The 13,340-nt window shown below is 27.2% G+C and overlaps 2 protein-coding genes across 5 annotated transcripts; one reads left to right on the forward strand and one right to left on the reverse strand.

Annotated features, from left to right (window-relative positions):
• Window positions 1–46: 46 nt before the first annotated feature.
• On the forward strand, window positions 47–3,078 carry LOC132917604 (phenoloxidase-activating factor 2-like). The gene is made up of 6 exons (XM_060978422.1): window positions 47–237; window positions 451–554; window positions 644–769; window positions 1,307–1,434; window positions 1,935–2,382; window positions 2,666–3,078. The coding sequence occupies exons 1-6, from the start codon at window positions 114–116 to the stop codon at window positions 2,816–2,818; spliced, it is 1,083 nt and encodes a 360-aa protein (XP_060834405.1). The 5' UTR covers window positions 47–113; the 3' UTR covers window positions 2,819–3,078.
• Window positions 3,079–3,420: 342 nt separating this feature from the next.
• Window positions 3,421–10,795, reverse strand: LOC132917603 (acetyl-coenzyme A transporter 1-like). Of its 4 annotated transcripts, none has more exons than XM_060978418.1 (10): window positions 10,670–10,795; window positions 10,366–10,600; window positions 10,131–10,257; window positions 9,391–9,550; window positions 9,054–9,208; window positions 8,647–8,831; window positions 7,694–7,878; window positions 7,068–7,188; window positions 4,300–4,515; window positions 3,421–3,672 (listed from the first exon to the last, which is right to left on the reverse strand). In XM_060978418.1, exons 2-10 carry the CDS (start codon window positions 10,582–10,584, stop codon window positions 3,466–3,468), a joined length of 1,575 nt encoding a protein of 524 aa, XP_060834401.1. In that variant the 5' UTR covers window positions 10,585–10,600; window positions 10,670–10,795; the 3' UTR covers window positions 3,421–3,465. The 4 variants fall into 4 exon arrangements, with proteins under 4 accessions (XP_060834401.1, XP_060834404.1, XP_060834402.1 ...); XM_060978421.1 differs by having other exon boundaries at window positions 10,697–10,791; XM_060978419.1 differs by having other exon boundaries at window positions 10,366–10,627; window positions 10,697–10,780.
• Window positions 10,796–13,340: the final 2,545 nt, after the last annotated feature.

The raw sequence follows: 13,340 nt of genomic DNA on the forward strand, positions 1-13,340 counted from the left end.
AAAATACGCACATTCCTAATTAAAAATCTATTGTACGGTAATCATATTTAAAGAGTGTATGATATTATTTTTTCCATACTATAGTATTAATATTAGGAGAAATCACTAAAAAAATGTTTTTGAATACAGTATATTTCATTGTGTTTTTAACTGTTTTTAAAATACATTTTTCTAAACCAAATGATGCTACTAGTGCAGTGTCATTTGAAAGACTTGAAATGCAAATAAAAAAAGATAGTAAGTATATAATTGTTATATTATACAATAGCAGTATATATAATCTTAGATATTTATGTTTTATAAGAATATTGGTTTATTGGTACAATGTGTTGAATAAATAATATAAATAAGTAGGAACTTATATTATATACTATGAAACTTTTATATTATAATTTATTAATTTAATAATAAAGTCCTAAAATTTATTTTGTTAATAATTGAATATTTCAGAACCATCTCATGAAAGTGAATGGGTAGAAGAATGTAAGTGTGTTATGATATCTGAATGTATATCCGATGAAAATGATGCATCAATAGATATTAGAATAATCACAGTAGGTACTATAGGTACTACATATTATTACCTACCATTCAAATATATTTTATTAATTTAGTCCTCGATAAAAAATTTTGAAATGTTTAGAAACCAGATAAATGTCCACCTGGAAAAGTGTATTGTTGTTCTGATCCATCGTTGGAAAACCCACTAATAACGTGCGGTAATGTAAAATCGCAGGACATTGATGGGATAAAAATCCATCCGGATCAGGTAAGACTATAGAAGGCTATGCATCTATGGTTTAATTAATTTTTGCGAAAAACATATTATATTTATTATTATTTATGATTCCTTTATTAGTTTAATAATTAATAAATTAGTATGGAGTATAGTACTGGTACATTTTACATATCATTCAATTTCAATTTAGGTACGTTTTATTCTATGAAACAAAATATGTTTGATTTTCCTTTTGTTTGAAATAAGTAATAACTTAAAAGTACAAACCAATTTGAAATTCACTAAATGTAGTAGAGAGAAGTAGCTATAAAGTGTTGACATTTAATTTCGAAAAAATGTTATGATAATTAATATCGATAATATATATAATTTATACATTTTTTATTCGAGTATTTTATGTTGACAGATTTAAAACTCTAATGATAAAATTGTTTTATACAATAAATAGATCGTTAATAGTATGACATTATTATTTTTAGCTTTATTAATACTTTAGGTATATGCCGTATATTAAATTATTATATAAAATACTATAATCAATATATTATTTAATTTATTTTAAAACAGGCTAAATTTGGAGAATTTCCATGGCAAGCTTTAATTTTGACAGATGGAAATTCATTCGTCTCAAATGGAGCTTTGATAGACAATAAACATATACTATCTACTGCTCACTTCTTGACTAGTTTCTCAAAGTAATGTAATACAAAATATAATATTTTATACCTACAACTACTAATATATATATGTGTGTTTTCAGTATCTGCAATTCCATAACTTAAAATAGAATATTGTTATAATATATACATAGAACTCATAGAACTTGGTTTTTTCCCTTTTGAATTTTTATTCCCCATTCTTTATATCAAATTGATAAGAGATTTAAGTGGTTTTAAATAAAATTTGAGACGTTTTCGGAATTGGAAAGATTAGGAGTACTTTATCAACATAAAAATCACAGGAAATTTTTCAGAGAGTATAGTGATGGATAGATTAGATATGATTATAATATATATATAGTAGTAATGGTGAGATCGCTTATTTGAATTCGCATCACTACAAATCGGTGATGTTTTGGATAGAGAAAATTTCGAACGCACAGCATAAATCATTATATGTATTATAAAACACAAAAATAATTTCCGTGGTGAAAAAAAAATTAAAACGTATATTGTTCCGGTCGTGTGCATTGCAGGAATGTCAGTGCGCTGAAAGTGCGGTTAGGTGATTGGGACATCTACAGAGACGTGGAGCCCCGGCCACATGTCGAAAGGCCCGTGGCCAGCATTGTGATCCACCCTGAGTATTCACCGTCAAACATGCACAACGACATCGCGGTGATTACATTGTCGGGCGCCCCGGTACCGGTCACCGATCACGTGAGTCCGGTTTGTTTGCCGATGAAACCGCCGCCTGACGCCGTGTCTCCGCGCCACCGATGGACCGGTTGTAAGGTATCCGGATGGGGTGCGGAGAGCTTCGACCTGCCGCGGTACCCTGGCGTGCTCAAGAAGGTACCGGTGCCGCTGTGGGATCGCCAACGGTGCGTCGAGAGTCTGAGAACCACAAGACTCGGTACTGCGTTCAAGTTGCACTCAGGATTCTTGTGCGCGGGCGGCGAGGAGAACGAAGACGCGTGCAAGGTGAGTGAAAAACACGCCATTTAGAAATCACATTAGAATAATACGCATCGTCTACCAATTAATTAATTCACGATCGCTGTCATTTCGCACGCCATTTAGGAAATATAATTGATTTTTCGAATTTTGGTGAAAATTGTTTCTTGGTATTAATAATGTATTAATGTATTATAGTAGGTATATTTTTAGTAGATATATATGTATAGATTTAATATATAGATATTAGATAATATATATACTCTATAAAATCCTTATATAATATTATTATTTTATGTGTCTTATGTAGGGTGACGGAGGTTCACCTTTAGTGTGTGAACATGATTCTATTTCACATCTTATTGGACTAGTATCTTGGGGAATTGGATGCGGAACTCCATCAATACCTGGTGTTTACATTGACGTCAGCAGTTATATTACTTGGATTGAAAAACAATTATAAAATAGAGAAATTTTACTTTTTTTTTAATATATTTTATTATTTTAATTAATCTTGTATAAGTTGAGGTCAAAAACCAAGGTATAGTATTTTTGTTATTTTAACTTTATAATTTTAAACATTATAAAAACAAAAAAAAAATACATTAATTGTATCGTTTATTCGTTTATAATATCGTTAATCAGTGTATCTCTTTCATTCATTTAATTTCTATCTTATCTAAATGCTGATAGGCACTAATAATTGTATCAAAATTCACTGGGTCTAATACTAATCATAAATTTACCAAACATCTTATACTATTACTTTGTGGGAAAACGTATAATTTTTTTATAGAATTTAAAATTCATATTAGAGGTAAAAAGTTGATATACATTATTTAGAAAAAAATCAAATATGTTTATACTGTAGTTTTAGTACATCATATATATATATATACATATATTATATGTTATCTACTTATAAATACATAAAAATATTACAAAAAAAAAATATTTTTTATTATAAATTATTATTATTATTGTTATGAGTTATTACTTATTACTATAATATAACAAGGTAAAACAAGGAATAAATAGTTTTTGAAATAATTGTACAGTCTCAAATAAAATTTATACTTTCATTTAAATACATTTTTCTTAAATTATTATTTAAAAACGAGTAGTGTCATTAACATTTACTTTTTCTGAATTGTCTTCTTTGTAAACAAGCCAATTTTTTCGATCACTGAGGTGTAAATTAATAAATGGTTTTTTTATTATGTAAAACCATATTACACCTAAAATTGAAGAGATAACTACCTCGGCGTAGAATCCATCGATTATGGTACTGCATTTACCACCAGCTGCTCGACAAGACTAAAGTAAATAATATTAAATAATATTATTAAATTTTAAAACTTAAAAATTATTTACAACAAACATTTATATAATTTTAAACAATATATATTTAGTAATGTTTTAAAGGATAATATAATAGTTTAAAATAATTAAACGTTTTTATAACTATAATTGATTGTTATCATTTCATACTATATTGTCTATATTGAAATATTAATCTTAGTTTTAAGTTCTTCAGATCTGTTGCATTTTCTGTAATTTTTAAGTTTAAGTTAAGTATTTATAAAATGTATCATCTGTTATTTTACAATGAAGTTATTATTATTATTATTTTGGAAAAGAACGAAAATTACTATTGCTTTTAAATTATTATAATCAAATTCAAATTCAACACTAGTTGTTAAATTATTTTGGTTTTAAATAGAAATCTATTTTGACATACTTTGTCATTATACAAATAGTTTACTGAAGTAGGTGTATAATAGGTAATTATTATATCACCTATTTCAAAAGATAATAGCCAATAGGTATTACTATAAGAAAAATTAATTACGAATACAAATATAATAAACATAAGGAAAGGTCGTGTTTATATACAATAACATTTTTCTAAATAAAAATTTAATTTAGTTTTTCGATAATTACTTTGATCAATGTTGAAGCCGAACAATAGTTTTGAGAACTGGTAGTACATTGTTTGAAAGTAAGAACGTCAACCAACCAAAGTGAACCCGTCTTTGTTATAGCTAAGCTAATGTTTGCAAAAGTGCATAGCAATGTCATGTAAATCCCGCCAAAATTTGGATCACTTACTTTAGATACAAACGACAGGTAAATGACGTACATAATGAATGAATAAATCTATAAGAATTAAATAAACAATATTAAATACATTTAAAATTGTTCATGATATTATTGTTCATAAAAAAAGTAATTTAAAATTTAAAAATATTAACTTCAGTAGGTACATAATATTAGGTTTTGAGTGGTTAGGTATGTATGATTGAGTATAAAATGATTTGTGTTTTTATTTTTGGGCGTAAGTATAAACAATTATTAGGTAGTTTGTAGTTAAAAAAATGATTCAATTTGCAAATTTAGGGTGATTTCTGATTGAATTTATTTTATACTTTAAAGAAGTCAACATTTCCAGTATTTTTCAGAATCGTCGAGTAAAACAAAAATTAATCAAAGATAAATGGACATTTTAACGTAAAACCAGTTTTTAATAAAATCGATTTGAGTTTATTGGTTAATTCGAAAACTACAAGTAACAAGTAGCCAGATTTGTGTATAAGTAATTGAAATTTTCATTAAATATTTATATGATAATTTTCTACAAATGATAATATTTTCAAAATTTTTCAAATTTTTTAGTTTTATGTCTATAAACATCGATAAAAAATTATTCGCTGGATTAAAATTTTTGATAATTTAATATCCAATAATAGTTGTTCTTGTTTTTATATCTATATAAAAATATTAAAATCAAATATATATTTTTTTTTATAAAAATTTTAAGTTAAAATTTGGCCAAATTACATATTTAATTAATAAGTAATTGTATTCATTATATTGTTTTTAAAACATTATTCGTGAAGACATATACAATTTTCACGTGTATTATTTTGTTTTATATACATAATGATATTTCAATTATTTTCAGAAAAATTAATTCAACCTTTTGTATTACTAATAATAAAATAAATTATTTTACAAAGTAGCAATATCAAAAACATAACATGAAATATACTTAGTGATAAAGGTTGACAGATTGTTCCCACTTAAAATCGTTTTTCGTATACAATAATATATCATTGAATTCAAATTTGACACATTCATCATAGTGACCCACTCGACACCCATCACTTGCCCACCTTTTTATATTAGAAATATACAATTCGGTTCATCCGAATTGTATAATAAAGAAATAAACATAAATTAAAGAATCCAAATTGTACGCAACTTCTTATAGGGGTCTATCTGAAGTGCATGCCGTTTATAATTATACTTATCATAATGTATACATATATACAGTAAATTCCCATTACAACGAATGCCAATACAACGAAAAATCCCGTTATAGCGAAAGTCATAGAAGTCCCTTGCTGAAACGCCACTAAATTTTTTTTACCAACGAGAAAAACAAAATAAATGTATGAAGATGCTTTTACTACGCAGTATAATAAATAATAAATAATAAATATGAACGACTTGAACTTAAATTTATCGCCAAAAATAATTTACGCTGATGTTTAATTAGCTATAGGTGCATTCTGCATTTTTAGTGGTTTTTCCAAATTCCATAAGAAAAGGATGATGTCTTAACATAGCATGATGGAGAAATATTTAATTAGTAGGTGTATTCACAATTTTTTAAAAAAAAAAAAAAATATTTTTAAAATTTTATTTTGAACTGTTATTCTTAAATCTAAATGATGTATAATAATTGTTTTACAACCGCCATTATTGTAATTCAATACGATGATAAAATATGTTCATTTTATGACTACTTCTTTAGAAACTTAATATGAGATGTCTAATGCTAACAAATTATTTCTTCCATCTATATTTGGGCTGAATTTTCGAATTCTACAATACATTAAACATACAACTAATGTTTGCGAATCATGCCATTCAAAACTGAATAGCATGTTTTACTCTCCAAGTCCTATTATATTTCAATTATTCGATGTATTAAATCTTTAGTATATATATAGTGATTTACTCGTTATGTAAAAATGCGTAGTTCAAATTTAAATAATAGATGTCGGGAAATATTAAACAAAGAGGAATTGCGATGACGCAATTATAAAATATAGAATTTAGTAGAATGATATAATGTGAAAACATTAATTGTTTATTATAATACGGTATTTCTGATAGCTAGATAAATCATTAAATATATAATCAATTAGTATATATGGCGCTGGAAATGACAATGGTATTATATATAATAACCAAAATAATGAAATAAAATAAAATTATATAATACTTAATCTTAAAATTAAAGCATTTATTTTATAAATTTAATAATATGGAATTAATAAAATGTAACATTTTTAACTCCACTGGTAAGACAAAGGTTTTGCTGTCAGTCTGAAGTCTGCAAAAGTGGGAAGGAAATGTAAAATGTGAATTATTAGAATTACGCAATGTTGTTTAAATAAAATATTATATATTGGTAGATATATACCTACTACACTATATATATTTATTATGACAAGTAAAATTATGTACAGCATGTAATTCGGATATTTCCCTGTACGAGATGGTAAGCAATTCGGACTTTTTTTTGCATAGAATTTGGATGCAGTAACATAATTTATGAATTTGTAGAATTTTGCACAAAAGATAACATTGATAGACACAGAGGACATAGGTAGAACATAAAATATATAAACATGATTTACTTGATGTGTTATAAAGGTGAATCCCAACATGGTGTAAAAACCTGCTTTTACAATACCGCCTGTTCTTAAAAGTGTTGGAGTGTAATACAACAACAACGAAAATGCTAAACCATGCAGCAACCTGAAAATATATTATAATAGCTTTTAAATTATAATTAAGTATCCGATTCGATGTTTATGATATTATTAACATTTATGATTTTCCCTATTATTCAATGTCTTGAAGCGTTTATTAATTTATGATAACTTATTATCATGGTAAATCTAAAATCATAAATAGTTGATAAATGTCAATCTAAAAAATGTTTCTATGTAAAATATAATATTTTATGTAGTTCGAAATGTCATGCATCAACTATATGCTGCAATAAATAAATAAAAATAAATAACAATCTATAAATAATAATAAAAACATATTTTGATTTAACACATTACCTAACTATGTAGTATTGGCTATAAAAATCCTATGAAATGTATAGATTGCCTAACCATATTATAAATAAATGTACAAATTTAATACATTGTCAAATAATTCAAGGAATTCTATAGAATGCCTAGGACATTTATAGAATGCTTATATTCAACACTTTGCCGGTAACATATTATATAATATATAAAATAGGTACCTGTATGGTACACAGTGCATGTAGACATCAATCGATTTCGCTGACTTTGTTATTTTAGTAATAGCTATAGGAACTATCAATTTCACTAAAAATACCAATATGCCAATTATAACAATATTGTTTTCTGATACTCCAGCTTCCATGAATTCCATATTTGTCACTGTATCGATAGTGGCGAATCCTATCTATATGAATATGTAAGTTGTAATTAGTCTATATACTATATAGAGTATAGAACCGATCAGTTATAAAAATATAAACTTTGTAGGTATTACATAATACATATAGGTACTATAATACGTGTCTATGCTTAATAAAAATCATAGAAATAGTGAAGCACTGAAGCTTAGTATATAATAGTTAAAATTTAAGTTTAAGTTCAAGCGTTTACAAAAATATATAATTTTACGGAAATTTTCTAAATGATATAATTTGTTTGGTATCAACATTTTTTTCAAAAAATTCATGACAAAACCACAAAATTAACACACATTACACATTAACCACTTACATGTAATTGAGTACCCGTGTATCATTCATACTCGTACAAGAGTCAAGAAGTAGGTACATAGAAATATCTATGTAATAATTAATATTAAAAATCTAAAAATTCTAAATAATATACAAAAATATATTATATAATCAATTGATAGTACCTACATTAGGTTACGGAGTATTTAAAAATCAAAATTGTCCCCAAAATAATAACATGATACCTCCTTAAAAATTGAAAATCTTTCTACCTAAGACTTTCAGATGTATAGGCCGAAGATATCTCACTTTAAACTATACATCATATTGGATATGGAAATCAAAAAATACTGCAAAAATAATAATTAAAAACGCTCATAAAATTGTTTCAATATGATTTAATTAAATAATACGAGTCTAAATATTATTATAAATAGGAATTAGGCCATTAAGTGATATAGTAATGAATATTCTTCGCTTACTTTTGCAGTTAGAAATATCATGCCTAGAATCTGAACGTTCGGCAACTTTATGATGTCCCAAAGTAGCTTGTAAGTGTTTAACACGCCCAGACCTTTTTGTTCGGCCGACGGTTGGGTTTCACGTTTGAACTTGGATACACATACCGCTGCTACAATGTACACGATTCCCCAAAAATACAGATAACCTATGCAAAACTCTCGACTGTTACATAATTTTATAAATACTGCATTATATTATTAATTATTATAATTTAAAAATATTGAAATTTGAACACAAATACACAAACACACACACACACACACACACACACACACACACACACACACACACATACCAATAAATAACATGTAAATATTAATCTATATGTAATCTATATTTAGTGAGTAGTGGTTAACGGTAGGTTTACCTTTTATCGTGATAATACCACCGGATTTGTGGTAAAAACGTAACCAATTGTTGCAAAACGTTTCGGATCCGAGTAATAAGAGAACTGCATATCCTAAGAAAGATCCCAACGATTGACCGGTCGCGTTGCACATTGACGAGTAGTGTATGTTATGCCTAAAAATGTTCTATTGTTTACACTGTTATAATAGTATTCACAGTTTTTCAGTTATTAAACCTGCGTATTATTAAAGTTTAGAATTGTTAAGAAATTTAACTTGGTGCAATTGTTTACTTTTATATATGTACACTAAAATATTAAACTATCATCATATTATAATATAATTAATATATCATACTTTTGTAGCATAGAGCATGCCCATCCGTCAACTACAATATCTTGAGTAGCAGCCAGGCAATTTATGATTAACCAAACGATAGTCAGCGGAATCACATTTGGATCCCCAGTGTTTAACAACCAGCCATTTATATAAAAACTACACAGCAATAGACAAGTGCCTAAAAATAAAATCAAAACTTTTACTAAAATAAATACTACTAAGGGGACTCGATATCAACTGTTTGTTTTTTAAGATATTCAATATAGACAATTGCTCTAGTTTAGTTTAATATTACTGCCTAGCCTTATTGTTAGTGATAGGTATTACTAAAATAGTTTCTTTGTTTATTATATAAATTTAATTATATCATTTTGCAATAACCATAATATAAATTCTCATTTCTAATAATTCTTTTAATGACAAGACGTTTAATGTGGCCTGGAAAACGGTTTATTGTATATATACTGTACAAATAGTAATATAGAACACTAAAATAGAGTAATTCTGTAATCTGCTAAGTATAATGTTTTTTTCATCGAAATCAATTAACAGCTGCAGTTGATTGATTTTAACATTTAAATTAAGTATTAATTAAAAATGATTACATAATTTCAAGTGCACTGTAAACATTGTTATTTTTGTCAACGAACAATAATCATGTCATTATTGATTGACAAATGAAAACAGATATATTTGATTAATATACTAAAAACGTATAATATATTTAATATTTAAATGTTTAGTCCGCTATAAGTTACCGAGCAGTATGTATACAGGAACAAGCCACATTTTTCGTCTTCCCACTGATGGACAATAAATAGAGTCTACTAACGGAGCCCATAAAATTTTGAAAGTAAACGGCCACGTGCTCACGCTAAATATTGCCTAAATAACGAAGTAATATTAAATTAATACATTTTAAGCAATCAATCCATCAACATTACATTATTAATTACTAAAACTCATTCGATGTACACCGTTTTGTATACTAACCTGGTCATAGTACGAAAACTGTTTAGATTTTAGTAAAATCGGAAATGCATCACTGAATCCCAATGGTACGCCTTGCAATATGTACAAAAACAAGAGTTTTACTAAATTCCATCTGTCACCGTTTAAGTTATGAACCTTGTTGATTTTTTTGCAGTTTTCTGCATTTTGTATCGGCACAAGGTTTATAGTGCTAATTGTAATATCGTGATCATCCATCATCAGTCGCACTAATTGCCTAACAAATTAAACACTATGAATATTACTATAAAAATACAATAATTACTACCAGTAAATAACCAGGTACCGATTTATCCGTTCATTGAAATCATACCGAATAGAAGTATTTTATGCAACGGTCGGTCTAATACAATTTGCCTTTCTCGTAAAATAACAATTGGTTCGATCCTAAGCGGGCATACCGTGTTTTGAACTATTATATAATATTAATTTATACTATCATCTTTATAAATTATACACTAATTATTGATTAACATACCAGTTAATTGGTCATTACGTAGGATATCACATTGTGATGCAGGACATCATCATGTTATTAGTGCGAGCAATATGCACAGCAGTGTGTAGTTTATTTTTTAAACTCACCAGCAGCATATTATATGACACTTATATTATAATATATATATATTTGTGTATGTATGTGTGTGTGTATAATACAGATAATTATTATTAGTGATAAGTTTTAATTGGCGGTGAAATAATTATTTCAATGATCCATAGTGACGCATCGCTGTTAAATATGTAATTGCGATTTGCGAATGCCTCTGTGCGGTTTCGTTTAAAGAAAAACAATGATCTGCGTCATGGCCGGCCGTATTTGGTAATTGTTTTTTTTTTTGCGGAAGGGTGTGGGTTGAGATGAAATGGATATTTTTATGATTAAAAATTATTACGGATAAACTAAAAAAATATATTAGTGGGAATGTTTAAAACATCAAATCCGGAATACCACATAATAAAAAATACTCGTTGAATACAAATATACGACCACGGTCTACGTCATGAACATTCCGCGTTACGATTATCCTCCCTCCCATTCCTCGCTTTTTTTTCGCTCTGCTTGCTAGTCTTAACAAGTTCCCCGATTTTATATTTATAGGTTCAATATTTCGCTTCGTTTTAGCAAGCGAATCTGCGTTTACTGTTTTCACTATATACTCGTATATATACTCGTACAAGCTCTCAGTGCCAACGAAAGTTTTATAATTTTTAGTGTTGGTGTTTCAAAGTTGTAATGAAAACTTTTTCGTTTTGCATTTTATATATGTTGTGAGTTGATCCCATGACCCAGGTCTATTACGGTCAAAAACTCAAAACAGTCAAACAAGCACTTATATTTCGACTGCTATGTAAAACACGTACCCACCGCAATAGTTTGTTTATTTCATTATTGTTTCATATTTGTTTCAAGTAACATTTCCAAAGAATTTTTGATTGATCATCAGGTTACTAATTTACACGAAATTGAAATTACCCATCACTAATTTTATCTCATTTTTTTAGTCTAAGGTATTCAATACCAAAGGATGCCAATAGATCGGTCGCGGTGTCGGAGTTTGAGTCTGTAGCAACTCTCTTTTGTCTTTCATTGAGTTTTGTATATTAATACGTTATATGTTTGAGGGTAAACAAAAACATTTCTGTAACGAAAAAAAATGGAACGGTTTTTGGTCTTCCTAGTAATATATTATTTCGTGAAGTGAAAACTAACAGTGTGACATGGTCCTAAATACACACCCGAACATTTACAAAAAAAAAAAAAATTATATTTCGTACTTTTTTTATCATAAACCATTACTTACAGTTACTTTTTGATATAAATAAATAAACTTACAGATCAGTATATAAGTTCAGTATTATGTTTTTTCCAAAAGCGATAATCCAAAGGTTTTTAAGATATGAAAACTAACATTTTTTTATCTCTTTAACCCACGAATAAATAAAAAAAAATAATAAATTACAGCCACAGCATTCGATTTTAGTAGCAATAATAATAATATTATTAATGATTGTGACTGGAAAATGACAATAAATAGCTTAATGAAAAATGAAATTATACTCTAAAAACAAGTACATTTTATTCTATGGATATTCATTATATTACTATATATATATATATATATATAAATTCATATAAATATAGATATAACATACACATCCTTACATTAATAACAACCTAGAAAAACTCAGAAGTAGATCAAAAGTCTATTCCTGTTAGCCACTCCTGATCAAGAGGACAAGAGCATAAGCCCCTTTTATAGTGTGATTAAAATGTAGTTTCCGAATTAATTCTTTGTCCTTTGTATGGGTTATTTATTCGTTGTGGATCTATATTGGTCCATAATAACTAATGACTAGACGCTTGATCCTTACATAATATAAGATCAGCTTGTTTGTTTTTATGCATAAATTATTAATATGAATCACAGTTTCCTTTAAGGTCACGTGATTAGAAATAATTCAGGTGTTCCAATTATTAAAGGTAACTGGCTGATGTACCTAATTAGTTTATTAGGTGTTAATGGTATTATTATTGCTCATTAAATGGTAAAATGTATTCATATTCATATTATACATAATACATAGATTCAATGATTTCTAATCAGTTTGTTAGTTGGACTAGAACTAATAGCTATTATAACTATGGTAAGTACCTATAATTGTTCATTTATAATATAAACCCATGTTTATTTTCTCAGAATTAACATTAGTCATAATAATAATAATAAGGTACTCGTCAAAATATTTATACGCTTAGTATTAAAAGATGTTTTTTCTTTTTTTTTAAATATGTATACTTATTTGGGTTGCAAAATTAACTCCCCCCTTGCAATAACACCATTGAATACTTATGCATATTACACAATATAATAATAGGTATTAGAATTTATTATGTAAATGTAATGCTTCATTGCATCGTGCACAATTACATTTAATTGAAATAATTGATTAAACTT

This window comes from Rhopalosiphum padi, chromosome 1 (assembly GCF_020882245.1).
Source record: "Rhopalosiphum padi isolate XX-2018 chromosome 1, ASM2088224v1, whole genome shotgun sequence".
Taxonomy (NCBI): domain Eukaryota; kingdom Metazoa; phylum Arthropoda; class Insecta; order Hemiptera; family Aphididae; genus Rhopalosiphum; species Rhopalosiphum padi.